The 23,454-nt window shown below is 46.1% G+C and overlaps 1 protein-coding gene across 1 annotated transcript; it reads left to right on the top strand.

Moving 5' to 3' along the window:
* The first annotated feature begins 5,726 nt into the window (after positions 1-5,726).
* On the top strand, positions 5,727-13,934 carry KCNJ8 (potassium inwardly rectifying channel subfamily J member 8). Its single transcript, XM_083461471.1, has 3 exons — positions 5,727-6,188; positions 9,614-10,083; positions 11,804-13,934. The coding sequence occupies exons 2-3, from the start codon at positions 9,719-9,721 to the stop codon at positions 12,702-12,704; spliced, it is 1,266 nt and encodes a 421-aa protein (XP_083317597.1). The 5' UTR covers positions 5,727-6,188; positions 9,614-9,718; the 3' UTR covers positions 12,705-13,934.
* The last annotated feature ends 9,520 nt before the right edge of the window (positions 13,935-23,454 follow it).

Here is a 23,454-nt window from a genome sequence, read left to right as displayed (position 1 = left end):
TGGAGATGCTCCTTCAGGTATACTGGGATTTCATTGCCACTATTTTTTTAAAGAAATGAAATATGTGCTGTGTCTTTTACAGTGAAGTCTGTTTTCCTTCAGGCAAAGTCCCAACCTGAACAGGAAGTCTTTACAGTAGCTAGTCTGTGTGTAGATGAAATTATTCCAGTACCTAAAGGTAAAGGTAAAGGGACCCCTGACCATTAGGTCCAGTTGTGGCCGACTCTGGGGTTGTGGCGCTCATCTCGCTCTATAGGCTGAGGGAGCCGGCGTTTGTCCGCAGACAGCTTCCAGGTCATGTGGCCAGCATGACTAAGCTGCTTCTGTCAAACCAGAGCAGCACACGGAAATGCCGTTTACCTTCCCGCTGGAGCAGTACCTATTTATCTACTTGCACTTGGACATGCTTTCGAACTGCTAGGTTGGCAGGAGCAGGGACCGAGCAATGGGAGCTCACCCCGTTGCGGGGATTTGAACTGCCAACCTTCTGATTGGCAAGTCCTAGGCTCTGTGGTTTAACCCACAGTGCCACCCGCGTCCCTATTCCAGTACCTATGATCCCCTTATTACCTAGAGCAGGGATGGGGGCCCCACTGTCTCCGCATGCTGTTGGACTCCAAACCCTATCAGCATGAGACAGCATGGCCAAAGGTCAGGGATGTAGCTCAGCTGTGGAAGTCACTGTGTTGGCTATCCAAGCAAACATGTATCTCTGGCGGCTCACTGCCCAGCACCTCCTGATGATTGTATGCAATTCCCCCCATATATTTTGGCAAAGCATATTTCCCCTAGGCCAGCCTTTCTCAACCTGTGGGTCCCCAGATTTTGTTGAACTACAACTCCCATCACCCCTAGCTAGCAAGGCCAGAGCTCAGGGGTGATGGGAGATGTAGTCCAACAACATCTGGGGACCCACAGGTTGAGAACCGCTGCGTAACCTTATTTGTTTTGTAAAATTTATACACCACCTGATTGCAAAAGAAAATCTCAAAGGAGTTTGCAAAAAGATAAAACCATATAACCAAGGAAACGTTTGCAGTGCATTAAAACCCAAGAGGTTAAAATAACAAAAACAGATTAAAATTGACACCAGCATTTCTAAGCCTCTGGTTAGGCTTGCCTAGATGAGAATGTTTTTAGCAGGTGCCGAAAATAGTAAAGTGAAGGTGCCCGCTTGATCTCAATAGGCAGGGAGTTCCAAGGTTTTACAGATGCGGAAGGGGTATTTTCTGTGGCAGTGCCAAATTCACCAATTGAAGCAGTTGAGTAAGGCATTTTTGTATGTCGTTATTGTGGATATTTGCATTCATATGCACACATAACCATGGTACAGTGGTACCTCGGGTTACATACGCTTCAGGTTATATACGCTTCAGGTTACACCCGCTAACCCAGAAATAGTGCTTCAGGTTAAGAACTTTGCTTTAGGATGAGAACAGAAATCGTGCTCTGACAGCGCAGCAGCAGCAGGAGGCCCCATTAGCTAAAGTGGTGCTTCAGGTTAAGAACAGTTTCAGGTAAGAACGGACCTCCGGAATGAATTAAGTTCTTAACCTGAGGTACCACTGTACATGCGTTTTTGAACATATCAGTTGGCTGGAGAACAGCATTGGAGGAATGCAAATTCTGAAGGCTGCATTTCAGTTCAAATGTTATTTGGCGAAGCATGAATTAAGTACCGTATTTTGCGCCCCATAGGACGCTCCGGCCCATAGGATGCACCTAGTTGTTGTTGGTTTTTTTGGGGGGGAAATAAAGAAATTTCCCCCCCCCAGGTGCGGGGCTGGAAGAACCAGGTCGGGGAACAGTGGGAAGGCACGCTCTGCCTGCCCACTGTCCCCTGAGCTTGTGGGGCTGGCGATGGGGAGAAGTGCGCTGATCCCGGGACTGCAGGCAGCTCTGCGCCGCCATCCGGAGCGGGGCAGGACTTAGCGCCCCGCTCCCGGTGGCCGCGCAGAGCTGCGCTGATCCCGGGACTGCAGGCAGCTCTGCGCCGCCATCTGGAGTGGGGTGGGACTTAGCGCCCCGCTCCCGATGATCGCGCAGAGCTGCGCTGATCCCGGGACTGCAGGCAGCTCTGCGCCGCCATCGGGAGCGGGGCGGGGCTTTGCCCCCGGCTCCCGGTGGCCGCGCAGAGCTGCGCTGATCCTGGGACAGCAGGAAGCTCTGCGCCGCCATCGGGAGCGGGGCGGGACTTAGCGCCCCGCTTCCGATGGCCGCGCAGAGCTGTGCTAAGCCGGGGACTGCAGGCAGCTCTGCGCAACCCTCGGAGCCGGTCTCCCGAGGGTTGCGCAGAGCTTCCAACAGAGCTTCCGAGGTGCACACTGACCCCTCTCGCTCTCCAGGCTTCAGCGAAAGCCTGCATTCGCCCCATAGGATGCACCCAGATTTCCCCTTCATTTTTGGAGGAGAAAAAGTGCGTCCTATGGGGCGAAAAATACGGTAGGTATGCATTTAAATACAGAATGGAAATTACAGCCCCCCCAAATGCCTAGGAGCTACAAAAAGGCTCTGAGTAAAAGCAATAATCTTTCATGGAACAAGCTGCCTCCTAGAAATGAAGAACCATCCTTGTGTTCCTTTTGGGATGGGAAAAACAGTTTAATATCGGCGCAGAACTTGCCCTGAAAGCAAGTCCTCCACAATCTGTCCAAGTGGCTGCCACAATTAATTCTGCAAATTACTGAGCGCCTTGACCAGGTTCTAGCCTTTTTTATGTCGTTCTCCAGAGTGGAGTCTATTAAGATTATCATTTCTTGTGAGATAAGAGGACTTTGACTCTTGCAAACGAAGAGCGAGCATGAGACTCGTATCTCAGTCCAAGTCAATTGCACGCCAAAGGAGCGAAGTTTAGTTGCAAGCTATTGGCAGCCCCGTGTGGGACATTGCTATCCAGATGAGTTGTAGAATCACAGAATTGTAGAGTTGGAAGAGACCACGAGGGTCATCTAGTACAACGCCCAGCAATGCAGGAATCAAATTAGGATGAATGCTCAATAAACTGGTCACCTGGAAGCAACCCGGGTCTCCCCAATCTTACTCTTAAGTCTAAACCACAGCACACTGCCTATCTGATCATTGTCTCAGTTGAGCATCTCATTGGCTTCGGGTTGACAGTTAGAGTCACATGTACTTTTCTAAACTTCACTTTATACATCAGCCTCATTGTTTATCCTTCTGATTATGAACCCTAATAGTTGGCTGGGGTGGGTGGGGGGAGTGGAATCAGATTTCCAAGAATTCAAGTTTCCATTAAACAGACGACGTTGAGTGCCAGAATTATACACTCTGCCGGCTCAAACCAGTGGGAAAACTTCACGGCCTCCTTCTGCTGTGCCCTGATTAGCTATGTTTTGTTTTGAAATGGGTTTTGGCCTGCATGATTTCTTCAGTTTCCACGGCATATTTCTCAGGGTATGTGTGTGAGAGAGATTTACGTTAAGGAGACCTTTTTATGAGAAGACCAGAGATTTAGAAGAAACGATTTGCTGGCGTTCAAACAGCAATAGCTTGCACTTCAAATGCAAATAATGCACACCATTTTGGGCCTTGAACTTTGGGCAACCACTGCAAGATTTAGAAGACAAGATTAGCTGGGCGCAATCCAGGGAAGCTCAGTTACAAGGAAGCCTCATTGAAGTCAAGGGAGTGGCTAAGTTTTCCAGAGGAGGACACAGGCCCAACCGATGTCTTCCAAAACCTTCCATGGCTGCAGGGCTGTCCCACCCATGAGGCCTGATGAAGCAGTAGCCTCAGGCAGCAGATCCAGTCTGCGCAGAGCATGGTGTTATGTATTCAGTGGTCTGTGTTTGCCTGAGTTTGAGCCTGGACTAAGGATTCTGAGCTCCTGCGTCCTGATTCGATACATGATGTCCAATCACAGAACATTTCAGGACTTGGGCCTCTGCTATTGGCCCTTGGAGTCATGATTCACAGCTTAGAAGTTGAGACAGCCAATCACGTTGGCAGTGGGAGTGACCCAGGCTTTCAGGAATGTATATAAGCAGTTGCTTTGCCCCTGTTTCCTAGTTATGTAGGTCATGAAATGTTCTTGCTGTTATCACTGTGTCTTGCCTCTTCACACTGCACTTCACACGCCATCGGCCATCAGCACAGAAAGAAGAAGTGGGGGATCTAGGGAGGAAGAATTGGGGGCGGTGGCACAGGGGCTACAGAGGAGGAGAAAATGGGAGCAGGAGAGTGTCTTCTCAAATTCCATGTCTAGTACAAGTGTCTCTATTTTCCAGGGACAGTCCTGGATTTACAGAAGCCATCCCGGTTTCTGATTTGATTCCAGAATGTCCCGCTTTTCCTTAGGACGTCCCTATTTTCATCGGAATGTAGAGTTCTGTGACCCCGCCACCAAGCCAAGGAGATAAATAACTATGCAGCCTTTAGAAGACACCTGAAGGCAGCCCTGTATGGGGAAGTGTTTTTTTTAAAAAAAGTGTTAAATGTTTTATTGTCTATTTTATTTATTGAATTTATATACCGCACTATACCGGCAGGTCTCAGGGTGGTTCACAGAATAAAATCAAAATATAAAACCACAAAATACATAATCAAAACAACAACAACAACAACAACTCAATAACTCCCCACCCCCCAAAACCCCCACATTTTAAAAGGGCATGGGATGTCAATCAAACCGACCAAAGGCCTGGTTTAAAAGGAACATTTTTGCATGGCGCCTATAGGTCTATAGGTGCCAGGTGAACCTCCCTGGGGAGAGCATTCCACAGACAGGGAGACACTGCATAGAAGGCCCCGTTCTCATGTTGCCACCCTCCAGACCTCTCGAAGAGGAGGCACACGAAGGTGGAACTCAGAAGGTGATCTCAGGGTCCAGGTAGGTTCATATTAAGTTTTCATATACGTTGGAAGCTGCCCAGAGTGTCTGGGGCAACCCAGTCCGATGGGTGGGGTATACATAATAAAATTGTTATAATCATTATTATGGAATCGGACATCCCTATTCTGTGCAAATAGGACATTCCAGGATCAAATCAGAAACCAGGATGGCTTCTGCAGTATCTTCTGTGACATTGCAAGGGATCCCAGAGCACATGTTATGTACTGAGTTGAATAGGATCCAAAATGCAGCAGTCTGATTGGTCCTATAACAATAGGATTCAGAATGCAGCAGTCTGATTGGTCCTAGGACAATGCAGCAGTATGACTGGTCTGCAGGAGCCACCCAATCCAGCTCCAGATAGAAGTGAATCCACAACCTGATTGGCCTACAGGAGAATTCCGGAATTAGCCAATCACGTGCAGCCCATTGTGTAAATAATGTATATAAAACAGATACTTTGAGGGGACTTTCATTCATTCCTCCTCACCACTATGAGCTGAATAAAGAGCATGAAATCCACTCTTGACTCTGAGTATATTTCATCGCACCTCTTAAATCACATGGCACAACAGCTTAGGGAGAGCACTATATTGCCTGCTGGGCCTCCCAAGAGAGGTTCGACCCCTATAAGGTCAGAAAGGTCACATATTTCAGCCCCCTGTTTCTTATGGAAAACAGCCAACCACCGAATCAACTGGCCGGGATGGAGACTCCGAAGATGGAGTTTCTTTGCTGTAGCTTGTCACTGAGTCCTATTCAGGCCAGAGGTTAAAAGAGAATTTAATTCTCTCTCTCTCTCTCTTGCTCTCTGCGTCAGTGGTGCTTGGACTGGGGCCAGCATCCCTCCCCTTGCTCTCTCTGTCCCATCCCCAAACTCAGGGGAAACGCTGAAAACTTTGCAACGATCTGTATGTCGAGGGAGGAGGAAGATGAGAAGAGGCAGGGCTCTGGTCGCTGCTACTGTTGATGTCAAGATTCCTCTCTCCTACCTAGCGCCATACACAGCCTCAGCCAGCCTTTCCTGAATTTGGATCTCCTTCATCCCCTCCACTCTCTCTCTCCTCCGCCCCTCCCTCTTCCTCTCCGCCGAAGAACATCTCCCGGGCCAAGGCAGATCAAATAATGGCTCTGCCAACTCTCTGACCACCACGTCCAGTCTGCAGGCCAGGCGGCTGAAGAATCCCAGAGGGGAGCAGAGAGCGAGGAAGACCAGCAATACCTGCGTCTTAAATCCTGCCTTTTGCCTCTTGGGGATTCAGCTGCCATGGAATCTCAAAGGATCTGGCCAGGCTGAGCGCCCAGGCTGCATCTGTTCTGTCGCTGCAGAATCTCCGTAAGTTTCCACTTTCTTTCTTGGGTCTGTCTGAGTTCCCTTAGTCGGTGTCCCCTTAATGCTAAGGAAGACAGTTCAGGTGTCTGCAGCTGTTGCGGCTTCGCATTTTCATTTGGCATCCCCACACCCCGGGACTTAAAACAAGCTGTTATCCCCTCCTCTCAAAGTAACTTTTATGTAAGAGTTCTGGTGGTGGATTTTGAAAGTGATGCTCTGTGCTTTTGGAGAGTCACATCTCTGTCCTGGAAGGGATTTTCTCCCTTGTCTAAGGCAGGGTTGGCTGTAAAAAATATACAGCTGTACCTCGGGTTAAGAACTTAATTCATTCCGGAGGTCCGTTCTTAACCTGAAACTGTTCTTAACCTGAGGTACCACTTTAGCTAATGGGGCCTCCCGCTGCTGCCGCCGCACAATTTCTGTCCTCATCCTGAAGCAAAGTTCTTAACCCAAGGTACTATTTCTGGGTTAGCGGAGTCTGTAACCTGAAGCGTCTGTAACCTGAGGTACCACTGTACGAGTTACAAGAAGGGATTTCAGACATGCTCAGAAGAACTCTTATTAGCATGGGTCAGGGCTCATACTGAGGGGAAAAGAGCCCTCGCTTGCCCCTGCTCAGATTAAAAAGTGCCTGCAGGATGACATAGTCTTTAGTTTTTATTTTCCGTTTTTCAGGCTTCATGGGATTATTCGTAGCAGACATTTCCATTGAATATTATGTCAACACTTATAGGTATTTCACGTTTTACTAGTCAAGAAGCAGCAATCAACTATGTTTTACTCAGAGTACATACAACGAAATGCATAAACATGCCCAAGTTAGGTCCATTTATTTCAATAGGTCTACTCTGACTTAAAACTTAGTTCAGCACCGCTCATTCTGTGTCCTTGGTTTGTTGTACAACTTTTCTCCTGACATGAAGCACATGTGCAAATGTGCTTGGGAGAACTAGCATTTTATTTGGAGGACTAGCATTTAAAATGCTAGAAGCAAGCTTTTGAGTCAAACAGGGCTCTTCAACCAGGCTAGATATTTATTTATTTATTTATTTATTGTTTGCTTGTTTCGCTTTCCTAGGATACTGAATACTTGCCCTTAACAGTGGATCCCAGCCATTTCTGGATTAGCAACTTCTGTGTTTAAGGGTGTCGTGCATGTAGAAAGAGCCCTGTGTGACTCAAAAACTTGCTTCCTGCATTGTAAATAAACACCAGATTCCCAAACAAAGATGCTTTCTCTTTCTTGTATCGTGAAACTGACACAACTGCTAAGGCTCTGCTTATCCCATAGTGTTTCTCAGCATTTGTTGGGAAGACCCCCAAATGCATTCATATACAGTACAGTGGTACCTCGGGTTAAGTACTTAATTCGTTCCGGAGGTCCGTTCTTAACCTGAAACTGTTCTTAACCTGAAGCACCACTTTAGCTAATGGGGCCTCCTGCTGCTGCTACACCACCGGAGCACGATTTCTGTTCTCATCCTGAAGCAAAGTTCTTAACCTGAGGTACTATTTCTGGGTTAGCGGAGTCTGTAACCTGAAGCGTATGTAACCCGAGGTACCACTGTATTCCATTTGCTAGAAACATGCACGCATAATGTGGGAAAGAGTTAAAACAGTGCGTTTAACCTTTCATGTTGCCCAAGAAAGTATTAATTAAACCCAAACGGCCTTTGGATGATGTTTATATGAGTTTAGTTGGAGAACGTGTGGAGTTTTGCTTTTCTAGGGCACAAATCCTTTGTGGGACTCATCCATAGAATCATAGAATGGTAGAGTTGGAAGGGACTCCCGAGGGTCATCTAGTCCAACCCCACACAATGCAGCAATCTCAACTCAAGCATCCATGGCAGATGGCCACCCAACCTCTGCTTTAAAAAATGCAAGGAAGGAGAGTCCACTACCTGCCGTCTATTCCACTGTTGAACAGCTCTTACCGGCAGAAAGTTCTTTCTAATGTTTAGCCAGAATCACCTTTCTTGTAATTTGAATACATCAGTTTGGGTCCTACCCTCTGGAGCAGAAGAAAAGCGGCTTGTTCCATTTTCCATGTGACAGCTCTTCAGATTGACAAACTATATATTTTTGCAGGGGGGTGGGGTAGGGGGAAGACGATTTCATTATCAAGGAATGCAAGTCCAATGGAATTGCAGAGTTAAAGTAAATTATTAAATCATTAATTCTAGCATGAAGGGGGCCTACAAAATAACATAATTTGGCATCTGAACAATTGGCATTATAATTTGGTATTATATGTATTATAATTTGGTATTGTCACAATGAGGCTTTTACTGGGTTATTGCAATTGAAAACTAACAAAAAGTATTACACTAAAAAAAAAAAAGGAAGTCCAATGGAATCATGAAAATGAATGCTTTGAAGTTGCAATCCGGAATATATATTTTTTATTGACTTAAGAAAATTATACAGACAGCAAAACGAAGACGTCTAAGTTAACATTGCCTTCTACCGATATGAAATAATAATAACTATTACAATAATGAAAATACTAAAAGTACATTTACTTCCCCTTTTGAACTTCTATTCTGGTTACAATATATTACTATTCTATAAGGATCTATTATATCCTTTGCTGTCCCATATATTATTTTATTTCCCAAATTCAACCTAACCCTCCCCTCCACCCCACTGCTTCCCTTCACCTGTGTGAGATCTTCCCAACATAATATTTTTTCTAGTTGCTGTAACAAAATAAAATAACATGAAAACTGATAAATTATAATTACTTGTCCTTAAACGCTTAACAATTGCCTATTAAGAGTTCTGCTTTAACACCCTATTTCTTCACGTATTCACCTATACATTCCCATTCTGTATAGAATTTTTGATTGGAGCAGCCCAGAATTCTTGGATTTGTTTGTACAAGAGTGCAAAAGATCTCCTAACTTGTACAGAAACCGTTGATCCTCAGATGAGAATCCCCACCCTCCTGGCAAAACTCCCCCAAATTTCTTTCCTAAAGGTAAAGGTAAAGGTAAAGGTAAAGGGACCCCTGACCATTAGGTCCAGTCGTGGCCGACTCTTGGGTTGCGGCGCTCATCTCGCTTTATTGGCCGAGGGAGCCGGCGTACAGCTTCTGGGTCATGTGGCCATCATGACTAAGCAGCTTCTGGCGAACCAGAGCAGCGCATGGAAACGCTGTTTACCTTCCCGCCGGAGCGGTACCTATTTATCTGCTTGCACTTTGAAGTGCTTTCAAACTGCTATGTTGGCAGAAGCTGGGACAGAGCAATGGGAGCTCACCCCGTTGCGGGGATTCGAACCGCCAACCTTCTGATTGGCAAGTCCTAGGCTCTGTGGTTTAACCCACAGTGCCACCCACGTCCTAGCTAGGCCTATAATCATTGGCAAGAATGGAGTGAATTAGTGGGATGGGGTGACTTATGCAAGCTCCTTTCTTTCTCCAGGATCGGATAGAGCAAACAGAATACACAAGAGGTCTCTATAGGATTCTTCCATCCTCTCCACCTCTGCCCATTTTCGGTTGATCGGTGGACTATGGTGACAGGGAGATGCTGGCCAGGAAGAGCATCATCCCCGAAGAGTATGTCCTCGCACGGATCGCGGCCGAGAACCTGGGCAAGCCGCGCGTCAGAGACCGGCAACAGAAAGCCCGCTTCATCGCCAAGAACGGGGCTTGCAACTTGGCTCACAAGAACATCCGCGAGCAAGGGCGCTTCCTGCAGGACATCTTCACCACCCTGGTGGACCTGAAGTGGCGCCACACACTGGTCATCTTCACCATGTCCTTCCTGTGCAGCTGGCTCTTCTTCGCCATGATGTGGTGGCTGGTGGCCTTTGCTCACGGGGACATGGACAAGCCGTGCACAACCAGCGAGGACATCGATAGGTGGAAGCCTTGCGTCACTTGCGTCAGGTAATAGTGACAATGATTGATTAAATTTATTGCCGCAAGCAACTCAAAGCAACTATACGAAAAGCAAAAGGAAAGCCGTACATTGATTAAAACCAAGGGGGAAATACACCAGAAAAATTAAATACAGTTGTACCTTGGAAGTCAAACGGAATCCGTTCCAGAAGTCCATTCGACTTCCAAAATGTTCAAGAACCAAGGCGCAGCTTCTGATTGGCTGCAGGCAGCTGCTGCAGCCAATCAGAAGCCGCAATGGACATTCGGGTTCCAAAGGACGTTTGCAAAATGGAACAATCACTTCCGGGTCTGCGGCATTCAGGAGCCAAAACGTTTGTCTTGCCAAACGTTCAACTTCCGAGGTACGACTGTGCATTTAAAATGTTGTGAACCGACCTGAGATCTAAGGATGAGGGGCAGTGTACAAATTTTAACAACACCACACACACACACACACACACACACACACACACTGATTTACAAGACCATAGATCATTATCATCCAAAGTCCTAGCTGAATGATTTTGCCTGGTACCTAAACATATCCAGTGTTGGAGTCAGGTGAGTCTCCCTGGGGAGAAGAAGAGTTTGGATTTGATATCCCGCTTTATCACTACCCGAAGGAGTCTCAAAGCGGCTCACAATCTCCTTTCCCTTCCTCCCCCACAACAAACACTCTGTGAGGTGAGTGAGGCTGGGAGACTTCAGAGAAGTGTGACTGGCCCAAGGTCACCCAGCAGCTGCATGTGGAGGAGCGGAGACGCGAACCCGGTTCCCCAGATTACAAGTCTACTGCTCCTAACCACTACACCACACTGGCTCTCAATTGAGCAGCCACCACAGAAAAGGCCCGCTCTCTTGTTGCTACCCTCTGGACTTCCCATAGAGGGGGCACTTGAAGAAAAGCCCCAGTTGACGATTGCATCCATCCACTTTCTCCATGCCATGGAGAATTTTACAAAAATATTCTATCTTGTTGCCTCTTACTCACCTTTTCTCTAAAAGCTCCCCTCCCCACTGGTCTCCCAGAACCAGAAGAGACATGAAAAGAGTGGAGGAGATATTGGTGACAGGCAGGCACAGTCTCTGATTGCTTGGGGAAAGCCCTGCAGAGGAGGGGATGGGGAGGCAGGGACCTTCAGTCCAGCAACTGCTTCATGGGGGCAAGACCTGCCAGAGATGAGCCCCTGTGCTCATTAGGCCTGACACTCCTGTGCAGATCATAATTTTGCTAATACAGTGGTGCCTCGCAAGACGAAAAGAATCCGTTCTGTGATTCTCTTCGTCTAGCGGTTTTTTCGTCTTGCGAAGCAAGCCCATTGACGGATTAGCGGATTAGCGCTATTAGCGCTATTAGCGGCTTTTAGCGGCTTATCGGCTTATCGGATCAGCTGATAAGCGGCTTAGCGGCTTAGAAAAGGGGGGGAGGGGGAAAAACCCGCAGGAACTCGCAAGACATTTTCGTCTTGCGAAGCAAGCCCATAGGAGATTCGTTTTGCGAAGCACCTCCAAAACGGAAAACTCTTTCGTCTAGCGAGTTTTCCATCTTGCAAGGCATTCGTCTTGCGGGGCACCACTGTAAAGAGTTAACTCCATCTTGCATGGTGTGATTTACTGCTGGCTCGTTCCCGACGGTACATAAGTTTCAGTAATGGATAACACGAGTCATCCTTCATACAGTATTTGATAATGGTGTGCATTGTTTCCCCTCTCTCCTGTCCCTTAGGTCTTTCACCTCCGCTTTCCTCTTCTCTATTGAGGTCCAGGTGACCATTGGCTTTGGAGGGAGGATGATGACCGAAGAATGTCCCATAGCGATCACCGTACTGATGCTCCAGAACATTGTGGGCTTGATCATCAACGCCGTCATGTTGGGCTGCATCTTCATGAAGACGGCGCAGGCACACCGGCGAGCCGAGACCTTGATATTCAGCCGGAACGCGGTCATCGCCGTACGCAATGGCAAACTCTGCTTCATGTTTCGGGTTGGGGACCTGAGGAAAAGCATGATCATCAGTGCCTCGGTGCGGATCCAAGTGGTCAAGAAGACCACCACCCCTGAAGGAGAAGTCATCCCGATCCACCAGCTAGACGTCCCGGTAGACAATCCCATTGAGAGCAACAATATTTTCCTAGTGGCCCCTTTGATTATTTGCCACATCATTGACAAGCGGAGTCCTCTTTACGACATCTCCGCCAATGACTTGGCCAACCAAGACCTAGAGATCATTGTCATACTTGAAGGTGTGGTGGAAACCACTGGAATCACCACCCAAGCAAGAACGTCCTACATATCCGAAGAGATCCTCTGGGGCCACCGCTTCGTGCCCATCGTAGCGGAAGAAGAAGGGGCCTACGCTGTTGACTACTCCAAGTTCGGCAACACAAGCAAAGTCGCAGCGCCGCGTTGCAGTGCCAAGGAGCTGGACGAGAAGCCTTCCATCCTCATCCAGACCCTCCAGAAGAGCGAGCTGTCACACCAGAACTCCCTGAGGAAACGCAATTCCATGCGGAGGAATAACTCCATAAGGAGGAACAACTCCATGAGGAGGAATAATTCGTCCTTTGTGGTGCCCAAGGTCCAGTTCATGACACCGGAAGGAAACCAGAACTTGCTGGAGACATGACAGGTCTCAAGCAATCCCACACCCTATTCTGTAAAAAAAAGACCTCTTAAGACATTTGTGTTAACTCGGTGTAAAAAATTAATGGAGCTGGGAGCTATTTATTATGTGCGAGCACCAGGTCGAACCAAACGAAGCAGGGGTAGGGGACGTGTTGCCCTCCAGATGATGTTGGACTACGGTTCCCATCATTCCTAACTTTTGGCCATGCTAGCAGGGTCTGGTGGGAGCCCAGAGCCCCACAACACCTGGAGGGCCACAGGTCCCTCACCCCTGAAATAGAGAGAAACACTGTAATTGTAGTGTAGTTGTCACTGACATGGTCTACCAGAGCCAGGCCCACCTTCCAGCATGTGTACCATTTTAGACCAGAGAACTTTCCTCTAGACTAGCCTTCCTCAGCCCAGTGTCCTTCAGGTGTTGCAGGACTTCAACTCCCATCAGCCTTAGTCAGCATGGCCAATGGGCAGGGGTGTTGGGAGTTGTAGTCCAACAACATCTGGAGGGCACCTGGTTGGACAAGATGGTTCCATACAAAAATACAATGAATCCCTTCAGGTTTTTTTAAGCTCTTCAGAGACTAAATTAGGCCAGTGTCAGGAGGGAGCCAGTAATAAATCACACAGAGTAAGTGAAGTTAACTCTTTATTAGAAGAAACAGGATCTGTTCAGGAGTGCCCCTATGAGGCAGTTGCAGAGACTAAAGGTCCCTGCCTTCCACAGCTGCCTAAGTCTCTTCCTCTCCAGGGCTTTTCTCAAGCAATCTGAGACTGCGCCAGCATGTCTCCCTTTGCTCCTCCCACTTCATGCCTTCCTGGTCCTGGAAGACCATCGGAGAGGGGAGCTTGCTCCAGGCGAAGTTCAAAGTTCTGGCATTTCTGTAAACAACCCTAAATGACCTAGAGTACTTCTTGAACCAAGGATTTGGACCCAGCCTTAGAATTATGCTTAAATTAATCGGACTTGGGTAGAATGAACTGAAATATTACCATGCCCCTGCAGCGATCAGAAGTGGGTGGAAAGAGAGGTGAGGTAAAATTCACTTCACTATGTAGTAAGATTCTGTGTAGGGTATGTTTACCAGCAAATACCATGGTTATTGTCATTCAAATCTTTTTTTTAAAAGAAAATAATGCACATCAGAAAACTATATTAAGAACCTCAGCATATGTAGATCTTCTAGTTGTCCACTTCATAAAGACAACATTTTTAAATAAAGTTTTCCCCCACTTTCTTTGTTGTGATGTGTAATTATGTTTAGGTTTTATGTCCTGAAACTCTGCCTATGTCCCTTTATGTCAGCTGGCTAGCTAGATGCTCACTTTGGATCAGTGAGATCTGGAACTGTGATTGAGCCAACTGATGACAAGAAGAGACAACCATGAATCATAACAATATCAGGACCGCAGCATCATTTCTCTAGGCCTGGTTCAAACACTGATTTTTCAAAATTCCACTATATATATTGTTATGGGGGTGGTGGCTAACTTGAATGATATTTGGGGGAGGGGGGTCCCCTTCAATGCAGGTGATTCTGTATCCAGTGAGTTTTAGAATCGAGTACAAGAAGCTGTTGAGCCAGTCAGACATTTCTCCTTATCAGGAAATCGCCTTAGCTGGCCAGCTAAGCGCTCTCATCAGCATCTTAAAGATGCTGTGTTGCCATAGCGACAGCTAAGTGATGGTGATCTACAGGAGAGTGGGATAGGCATTTCCCCCACCTGCCTTCACCTGGCTAGATGCAACATTAACCTAGGATGGGGAACAATAGGTCACAGAGGGTTTTTGTGTGAGAGAGAGTGTGTGTGTATTGGCTGATGCTGGAAGCTAGATACACAGAGGATTGTCTCACTCTGTGCTGGACCCAAAGCTATGTCTTTGAGATCCCTTGGAAACCTAACGGGGAGGGAAAGGTCTGTTGAAATGTCAATGCTGTGAGCCCTTCCATGCTAGCCTCAGGTTCTCTCTGTGTGTGTAAATAAAACCATATATCCTAAAGGCACCACAGTCTCCGTTGACCTTCATTCCAAGAAAACCGAACCCCAGGTAAGATCTGGAACCACTGAAGTCTCTCACTACTCAGAGATTTGGGACGCATGGATAGATCTAGCTATCATAGGAACATAGGAAGATGCCTTCTACTGAATCAGACAATTATTCCATTAGTCTAGCTCAGTATTGTCTACACAGTCCTCCCTGAGGATTGAACTGGAGACCTTCTGCTTTAAAAGTAGATGCTCTACCGCTGACCTATGGCTAAAAAATATAAGCTCTCCATGTTGCTTACAGGCCATTAGACACTATAAGGAAGGCAAACTTACAAAAACCAAGCAAACAGAAGACACCTCACAAAAGGAAAATGGGCTGGGAGGGAGGAGGAAGTACGCAAGATATAAGTTATTGGTTCCAAGCTCCTCTGATGACCAGCTGGGGAGGAAAACGTTGAGAAGTGGAGGAGCATAAAGTACCGTATTTTTCTCTCTATGACGCACCAGACCTCAAGTTTTTGGAGGAGGAAAACAAGAAAAAAAATATTCTGAATCTCAGAAGCCAGAACAGCAAGAGGGATCACTGTGCAGTGAAAGCAGCAATCCCTCTTGCTGTTCTGGCTTCTGGGATAGCTGCACAGCCTGCATTCGCTCCATAAGACACACACACATTTCCCCTTACTTTTTAGGAGGGAAAAAGTGAGTCTTATAGAGCAAAAAATACGGTAGTTGTTTCTCGGCTCTGCCAATGGATAGGCCCTGCATCCCTGTTTATTTCTCCATTGGTTGGGGAGGTTGGATGGGGGGTTTGTGAGCTGAGACTCCTGAATTGCAGGGGGTTGGACTAGATGACCCAAAGGGTCCCTTCCAACTCTAACAACTCTATGATTCCTCAGCAGAGCTGGTGGTGGATCTGCGTCAGCATTTTGTTCTTGCTTTGTTTTTCCAAAACAGGCCAAGGAAAGCCTTGTCAGTTTTGAAAGAAACAGAATAACTGATGGATCTCCCTTAGCTTATTTATGCTTTGGCTGCCTGGCTTATATTTATAGCCAGTTGCTGAAGGAGCTTGCTAAGCCCTCTAACTGTGAAGACAGGTGACTCCGTGCTGAAGGAAATGGCAGAGTCCGAGCAGAGGGTCTCTTAGGAAAAAGAGAGAAGGATCCACAAGCTCCTAGGAACCCTAAGGTATATGGAAGCACAAATCTGAAACCTTTTAAAAAATAAATCTAAGGGGGGCAAAAAGAACCTCAAAACAGCCCCATGAGGACTGAGCATACTCAGTAACCACAGAATGTGTGTCAGTTAGGGAGGTGGGAAGTTAAAAGGAAATGAGGAGGGATGGAACGGAGTATCTTGAAGACGGGCCTGGCTGGCTGGAACCCTGAACAGGAGTGCTTTTATTAGAAAGATAAAGGTAAAGGGACCCCTGACCATTAGGTCTAGTTGTGACCGACTCTATGGTTGCTGTGCTCATCTTGCTTTATTGGCTGAGGGAGCCGGCGTACAGCTTCCGGGTCATGTGGCCAGCATGACTAAGCCGCTTCTGGCAAACCAGAGCAGCACACGGAAACACCGTTTACCTTCCCGCCGGAGTGGGACCTATTTATGTATTTGCATTTTGACGTGCTTTCAAACTGCTAGGTTGGCAGGAGCAGAGACTGAGCAACGGGAGCTCACCCTGTCACAGGGATTCGAACCACTAACCTTCTGATCGGCAAGTCCTAGGCTCTGTGGTTTAACCCATAGCGCCACCCACATCCCTATTAGAAGGATATGCAGTGGCAATATTTGTTGCTGCCCCTGCTTTCCTACAGATATTACTTATACACGAGTGACAAAGGCTCTTTAGATGTGGTTCTCTGTCAGTTCCACAGTGCACACTAGATTCCTGAGGCTGAATTCATTTACTCACATTCTGGGGACTGTAAATCATACCAGCAGCACGGACTCCCAGTGTCCCTGGGATCTTGGTGTCCCAGAGTACAACACTATTTATCTTTCCTTCTCACTGCCAGTTGGATGGCAAACGCTGTTGGAGCCATAGAGATATAAAAACAATGCAGTAACAAACCTTGTTGCCTGGAGATGGAATTTCCTTTCGATTGGGATAAAGCAGAAGGAAGAAATCACAGGAACAGGGTCTCAATGTGGCTCTCCAGACTTCCGTATCTGGCCCTCCATATCTGGATTGGATAAAGGTAAAGGGACCCCTGATCATTAGGTCCAGTCGTGGCCGACTCTAGGGTTGTGGCACTCATCTCGCTTTATTGGCCGATGGAGCCGGCGTACAGCTTCCGGGTCATGTGGCGAGCATGACTAAGCCGCTTCTGGTGAACCAGAGCAGTGCACGGAAATGCCATTTACCTTCCCGCCGGAAGGTATTTATCTACTTGCACTTTGACGTGCTTTCGAACTGCTTGGTTGGCAGGAGCAGGGACTGAGCAATGGGAGCTCACCCCGTAATGGGGATTCGAACCGCCAACCTTCTGATCGGCAAGTCCTAGGCTCTGTGGTTTAACCCACAGCACCACCTGTGTCCCAACTTTTGTGTCTGGATTGTCACTTTTTGAAATATTGTAACCCTAGGCTGTCCTCTTCTGGTGTGGATTGCAACCAGCAAACCACACAAGAAATGTTCGACAGTTAAACAGTCTCCCTTAGGAAGTTGTGGACTCCCCTTCCTTAGATAATTTTAAGCAGAGGTTGGATGGTCACATGCCATGGAAGCTTTAGCTGAGATCCCTGCATTGCAGAGGGTTAGACTAGATTCTATGATTTCAACTTGCATGATCTACTTACTCAAGGCTGCCCCGAGACATTTTGCTACCTGAGGCAATTGGCAACACAGTGGCCCCCCTTGTACAAAAGCTTACCAAATTGGCAGCTGAATCTTACTTCAACACTGGTGCATGAGGGCAGCTTAGGAGGCCCAGGAAAGGTCATGGGCCACCCAACAGCATTTGCTGCCTGAAGCGGCTGCCTCATTCTACCTAATAATAGGGTCAGCCCTGTAACTATTGAATAACACATAGAAACAGAGGAATAAGCTTGCATAAACTAAAATATACCATGTTGGCTTCAGTATTTCTGCTTTTTCTTCATCAAAGCAATTGACTCTGAGCTTATCACCCTTCCCCATTCTGGGGGTCCTGAAAACTATGGTGATGATGTCCTTTGTTTTCATCTAGGGCAGCCTTTCTCAACCTGTGGGTCCCCAGATGTTGTTGGACTACAACTCCCATCACCCCTAGCTAGCAAGGCCAGAGCTCAGGGATGATGGGAGTTGTAGTCCAACAACATCTGGGGACCCACAGGTTGAGAATCGCTGATCTAGGGCAATGTTAATCTTTGCCCAGCCAGGAGCCTTGTCTACATCAAAAGGAAGAGATGAGTAGCATAGTTAGGAGTATCATAGGACAAAAGACAGCATTGCTTAAAATGGAACATAATGTGAATGGGGCAGTTGCATTAAAACAGGCCCATAAAACTTGTGACACTCTGCATGCCTGGTCCCTTGGCCAAATATAATAAATCTCAAGTAGTTTCGGACATCTTTGCTTGCTCTTTCTTTATGCGAGTCCTAAAAACAGCTTCAAAGCGGCTAAATTTTGTCCCACTCCAGATGCTGTGTTTATTGTGTATTTATGATGATTTGCGCTCATGATGGTATCTGGGCAGTGATACTCAATCCCCTTTCAATACTGCTTGCACCTGCAAAAGTTTTGGGATGGAAATACTGATTAATTTCCAATGCATGCACACGAAAGCTCATACCAATAACAAACTTAGTTGGTCTCTAAGGTGCTACTGGAAGGAATTTTTTTAATTTCATTTCCAGTCAGTGCATGTGCCATAACCTCCTGCTAATATCCTGTGACTTTTTATACCATGAGAGATCCAGGGTTATTGTCATCCCAATTTTGCCCTGATATAGTTCAAGAGAGCCAGTGCGGTGTAGTGGTTAAGAGTGATAGACTCGTAATCTGGTGAACCGGGTTCGATTCCCCGCTCCTCCACATGCAGCTGCTGGGTGACCTTGGGCCAGTCACACTTCTCTGAAGTCTCTCAGCCCCACTCACCTCACAGAGTGTTTGTTGTGGGGGAGGAAGCGAAAGGAGAATGTTAGCCGCTTTGAGACTCCTTAGGGTAGTGATAAAGCGGGATATCAAATCCAAACTCTTCAAACTCTTCTTCTCCTCCTCCAGACAGGGTGACATTAGGGAAGCAATGCAAAACCAATGAAGAAGAATGATGTGTGGACAGTCCAGTATAAACCCACCACTAATGCACTATTGCAGAGCCCATGATTTGTTGCAGAATTCAGAATGGAGGAGAAATTCAGTTCACACTGACAGGCAAACCTACCAAATCTGCCCTTTCTGAAACAGGACGAGAACTGAAATCCAGCCACACTTAGAAATTCATATTTCTCCAAATTTTGCAGTGCAGTTCTCCAGCTAGGTAATATCCAGCTAAATGCTGGAGTATATAAATGCATGCATCCGTGAAAATAAAAAGTGAGTTGTAGTAGGGGAAATTGCTTTGCAGCATTGCATACAAAAGTGAAATTCAGGAAATTTGCACTAAAGTACTGATGAATTTTCATGAAGAATATATATCTGTATCTATAACTATATCTCTGTATATCTCTATATCTCTATAGATAGATAGATATAGATATATCAAACTTATGTGGAAATACAAAGAACTGGATTTAAGACTGGAAAAATGAGAAACTGATAGAAACTGAAATGGTCAGATTCTCCCATCCCTATTCAGAATGCACATGGGGATATAGCAAGAGAAGATCAGAAAATATTCCTCTGCCACAGGAGCGGCAAGGATCCTAACTGCTAAAAACTGGAAAAAAGAAATTGTGCCAACAAAAAAGGAATGGTAAGACAAGCTGTTAGAGTATATTGAACTGGCTAGATTAACAGAGGCAATTGGAGATCACACTAGACAAGAGTTTCAAACAGCATGGGGGAAATGAAGAGAATACTTCACAAAACAGTGCCCTAAAATACATACCTGGACTTGTTTCGATTAATGTCTGCAGGAGACTTTGTGCATATTTAAGTTATAATTAGAAAAATCTTAATAATTATTCATAAAGGAAACAGTTTATAAGAAGTAAATAAGGAGGCCAGATCCAGGATAAAGGAAGTCTTTTAATTGGTTGTTTGTATTGTTGTATGTTATGCTTGTTGTCTTTGTCCATGGAGTTTTCTTGGCAGGGATACTGGAGTGGCTTGCTGGTTCCTGCTCCAGGTGGATCATGTTTGGTCAAAACTCTCCACTATGACCTGTCCATCTTGGGTGGCCCTGCAGGGCATAGCTCATAGCTTCTCTCAGTTATTCAGGCCCCTTAGCCACAGCAAGGTGACAGCAGCCACGAAATTAAAAGGCGCCGGCTTCTTGGGAGAAGAGCAATGACAAACCTAGACAGCACCTTAAAAAGCAGAGACATCACCTTGCCAACAAAGGTCTGTATAGTTAAAGCTATGGTTTTCCCAGTAGTAATGTATGGAAGTGAGAGCTGGACCATAAAGAAGGCTGATCGCCGAAGAATGGATGCTTTTGAATTATGTTGCTGGAGGAGACTCTTGAGAGTCCCATGGACTTCAAGAAGCTCAAACCTCTCCATTCTGAAGGAAATCAGCCCTGAGTGCTCACTGGAAGGACAGATCCTGAAGCTAAGGCTCCAATACTTGGGCCACCTCATGAGAAGAGAAGACTCCCTGGAAAAGACCCTGATGTTGGCAAAGATGGAGGGCACAAGGAGAAGGGGACGACAGAGGACGAGATGGCTGGACAGTGTTCTCAAAGCTACTAACATGAGTTTGACCAAACTGCGGGAGGCAGTGGAAGACAGGAGTGCCTGGTGTGCTCTGGTCCATGGGGTCACAAAGAGTCGGACACGACTAAATGACAACAACAACAACAACAAATATTATGCTTATTGTATTTCTGTATTGGGGGGGGGGGTTATGTTACGTTGTAAATAAAATTGTCAATAAAAATTTAATTAAAAAACAACAACAGAACGCACATGGGGAGGGGGAGAAACCGCCCAGTTTGGAGGGGCCAGTTTCTTTATAGCTGGTAAACAGCTGTAAAGATTCAGTCCTCAAATAACTTTATCTATGGAGCTACTTTAGAACAAGCATCTCAAGAACTGCAAACTTAGAGTAAAACTGCTCATGGCCCATGACAAAAGAGCATAGAGAAAAGTGGATTCAAGGGACAATACTTCTTTATTCTTCTTCAGAAAACCTGCAGTTCCTCCTTGAGAGCAGCCAGTATTTTTAAGAGCTGAAAAGCACTTTGGAAAGAAAATCTGGGCGCTAACAATCAGAATGGATGTACAATTTTCTTCTACTTCCAGCTGAGCCTCAAAACAGTCCTGTAAACTCCAGCTTCTGAATATAACCGTAAAAATGTATTGTGGTGATTAGGAATCTGCATAGTTACAAATAGGGCGCCTCGTTGAATTGAATAATTTCAGGTACTTTGTGATGGCAGAATCGACAACGCTAATGAGATTAGTAATGGGTCGAGAACAGAGGCTGAATGGACATCACATCTGCATAAGAACATTGTGATTCTGTTTAGAATTGGAATTGCCTTGATGTTGCATGTAGGCCCCAATCCCCAGCAGCTCCAGGTACGGCTGGAGTGAAACTCCTGGAGAGGCATAAGTCAACATGGTGTCTTTCAGATGCTGTTGGGACTATACAGTTCCCAACAGCCCTGGCAAACATGGCCAATGGTCAGGAATTATAAGAGCTGTAGTCTCCAGCAACATCTGGGATGCCACAGTTTAGCTACCCTGATGTATAATAATAATAATAATAATAATAATAATAATAATAATAATAATAATAATAATAATTTATACCCCGCCCATCTGGCTGGGTTTCCCCAGCCACTCTGGGCGGCTTCCAACACAATATTAAAATACAATAGTCTATTAAACATTAAAAGCTTCCCTAAACAGGGCTGCCTTCAGATGTTTTCTAAAAGTCTGGTAGTTGTTCTTCTCTTTGACATCTGGTGGGAGGGCGTTCCACAGGGTGGGTGCCACTACTGAGAAGACCCTCTACCTGGTTCCCTGTAACTTGGCATCTCGTAGTGAGAGAACCGCCAGAAGGCCCTCAGCACTAGACCTCAGTGTCTGGGCAGAATGATGGGGGTGAAGATGCTCCTTCAGTTATACTGAGCTGAGGCCGTTTAGGGTTTTAAAGGTCAGCACCAACACTTTGAATTGTGCTTGGAAACGTACTGGGAGCCAGTGTAGGTCTTTCAAGACCGGTGTTATGTGGTCTTGGCGGCCACTCCCAGTCACCAGTCCAGCTGCTGCATTCTGGATTAGTTGTAGTTTCCAGGTCACCTTCAAAGGTAGCCCCACATAGAGCGCATTGCAGTAGTCCAAGAGGGAGATAACCAGAGCATGCACAGTCTGCGGGCAGGTAGGGTCTCAGCCTGTGTACCAGATGGAGCTGGTAGACAGCTGCCCTGGACACAGAACTGACCTGTGCCTTAGACAAAACTGAGCTAAAGTGGACCAATGATCTGGTACTATAAGGCAGCTCCTTTTATCCCTGTGGGTTGGACCAACAGTCTATGTAACTCAGAGAAGAAGGGGCTGTGGCCCTCCACATCAAACTAGAATTGGGGAGATTCAGGTTTAAATCCCTTCCCAGTGATGGAGCTCTGTAAAGTTCCTTGCATCAGACACCATCTCCCAGTCCTTATGTGTATATAATTTTTATTAAATTTTCTGTTTTACAATTTAGAATACTCATTTAAACAACCTTAAGAAATCAATGACTTCCCTTCTTCTCTTTCCATGGTTCATTTTGCATATCATAAATCCCTGCATATTTTACGTAAACTAAACCATTCAGTATTCCATTATTACATCCATCACAACTTATTTACACTGTTGGATTTATCTTAATGCTGCCAACGTTTTCAAGTGTACACAATTGCCCCCCCCCCCATATATTCAATAAACATTTTTCAATCTTCTTTAAATGTATGTTCTTCAGGTCCACAAACTGAGCATATTCCATCAGTTTAAATTGTCATTCTTCTTTAGTTGGGACCTCACTCATTTTCCATTTTTGAGCTAACGAAACAGGGGCCACACCACCATCTCCCAGTCCTAACCATCCTCGCAGAGTTGTTGTGAGGAAGAAATGAGCAGGGGAGCAATAGGTACACGATCCTGAGTTTCCTGGAGGAAGGGGTTGGATTAACAGCAGCAGCAGCAGCAACAACAACTTCTTGAATCACTCCCTGAAGTTGTGGCAATCACACAGGGTCCCTGGACGTTTAACGGTCTATTGATCCCTGCGCCACCACTGTGCTCGCTTCCCCACTGCCACCAACCAGTTACTCTCGGGTAAAACACTGAGTCCACTCAGTTGTTAAAAGTGAATCAAAAAAAAAAGTTTATTTTACAAACATTAACAAGTTTATGGTTTCTCAGATAATATTTCTGTTAGTATCTTAATTTTAGTTTCTTTACGAGCCTATACCTTCCTAATACCTTCTGACTAATCATCTCAACTGTTTGACTGACCCCTCTTAACAAATTCTCTCCCTCTCTCACACCAGACTAGCCCAACCCACAGACTTATCTTCCCTCTCTCGTCTAACTCCAGACTATTTTCTCAACCACTCTAACTCTAACTCCCCCAAAAAACCTCCGTGCTTAAACCTTATACACAGTTAATTCCGCCCCTTGGGTTCCCACT

The sequence above is a fragment of the Podarcis liolepis genome (genome assembly GCF_965112155.1).
Source record: "Podarcis liolepis genome assembly, chromosome: 10".
In the NCBI taxonomy this organism is placed as follows: Eukaryota; Metazoa; Chordata; class Lepidosauria; order Squamata; family Lacertidae; genus Podarcis; species Podarcis liolepis.
This window is presented reverse-complemented; position numbering and strand designations above follow the sequence as displayed.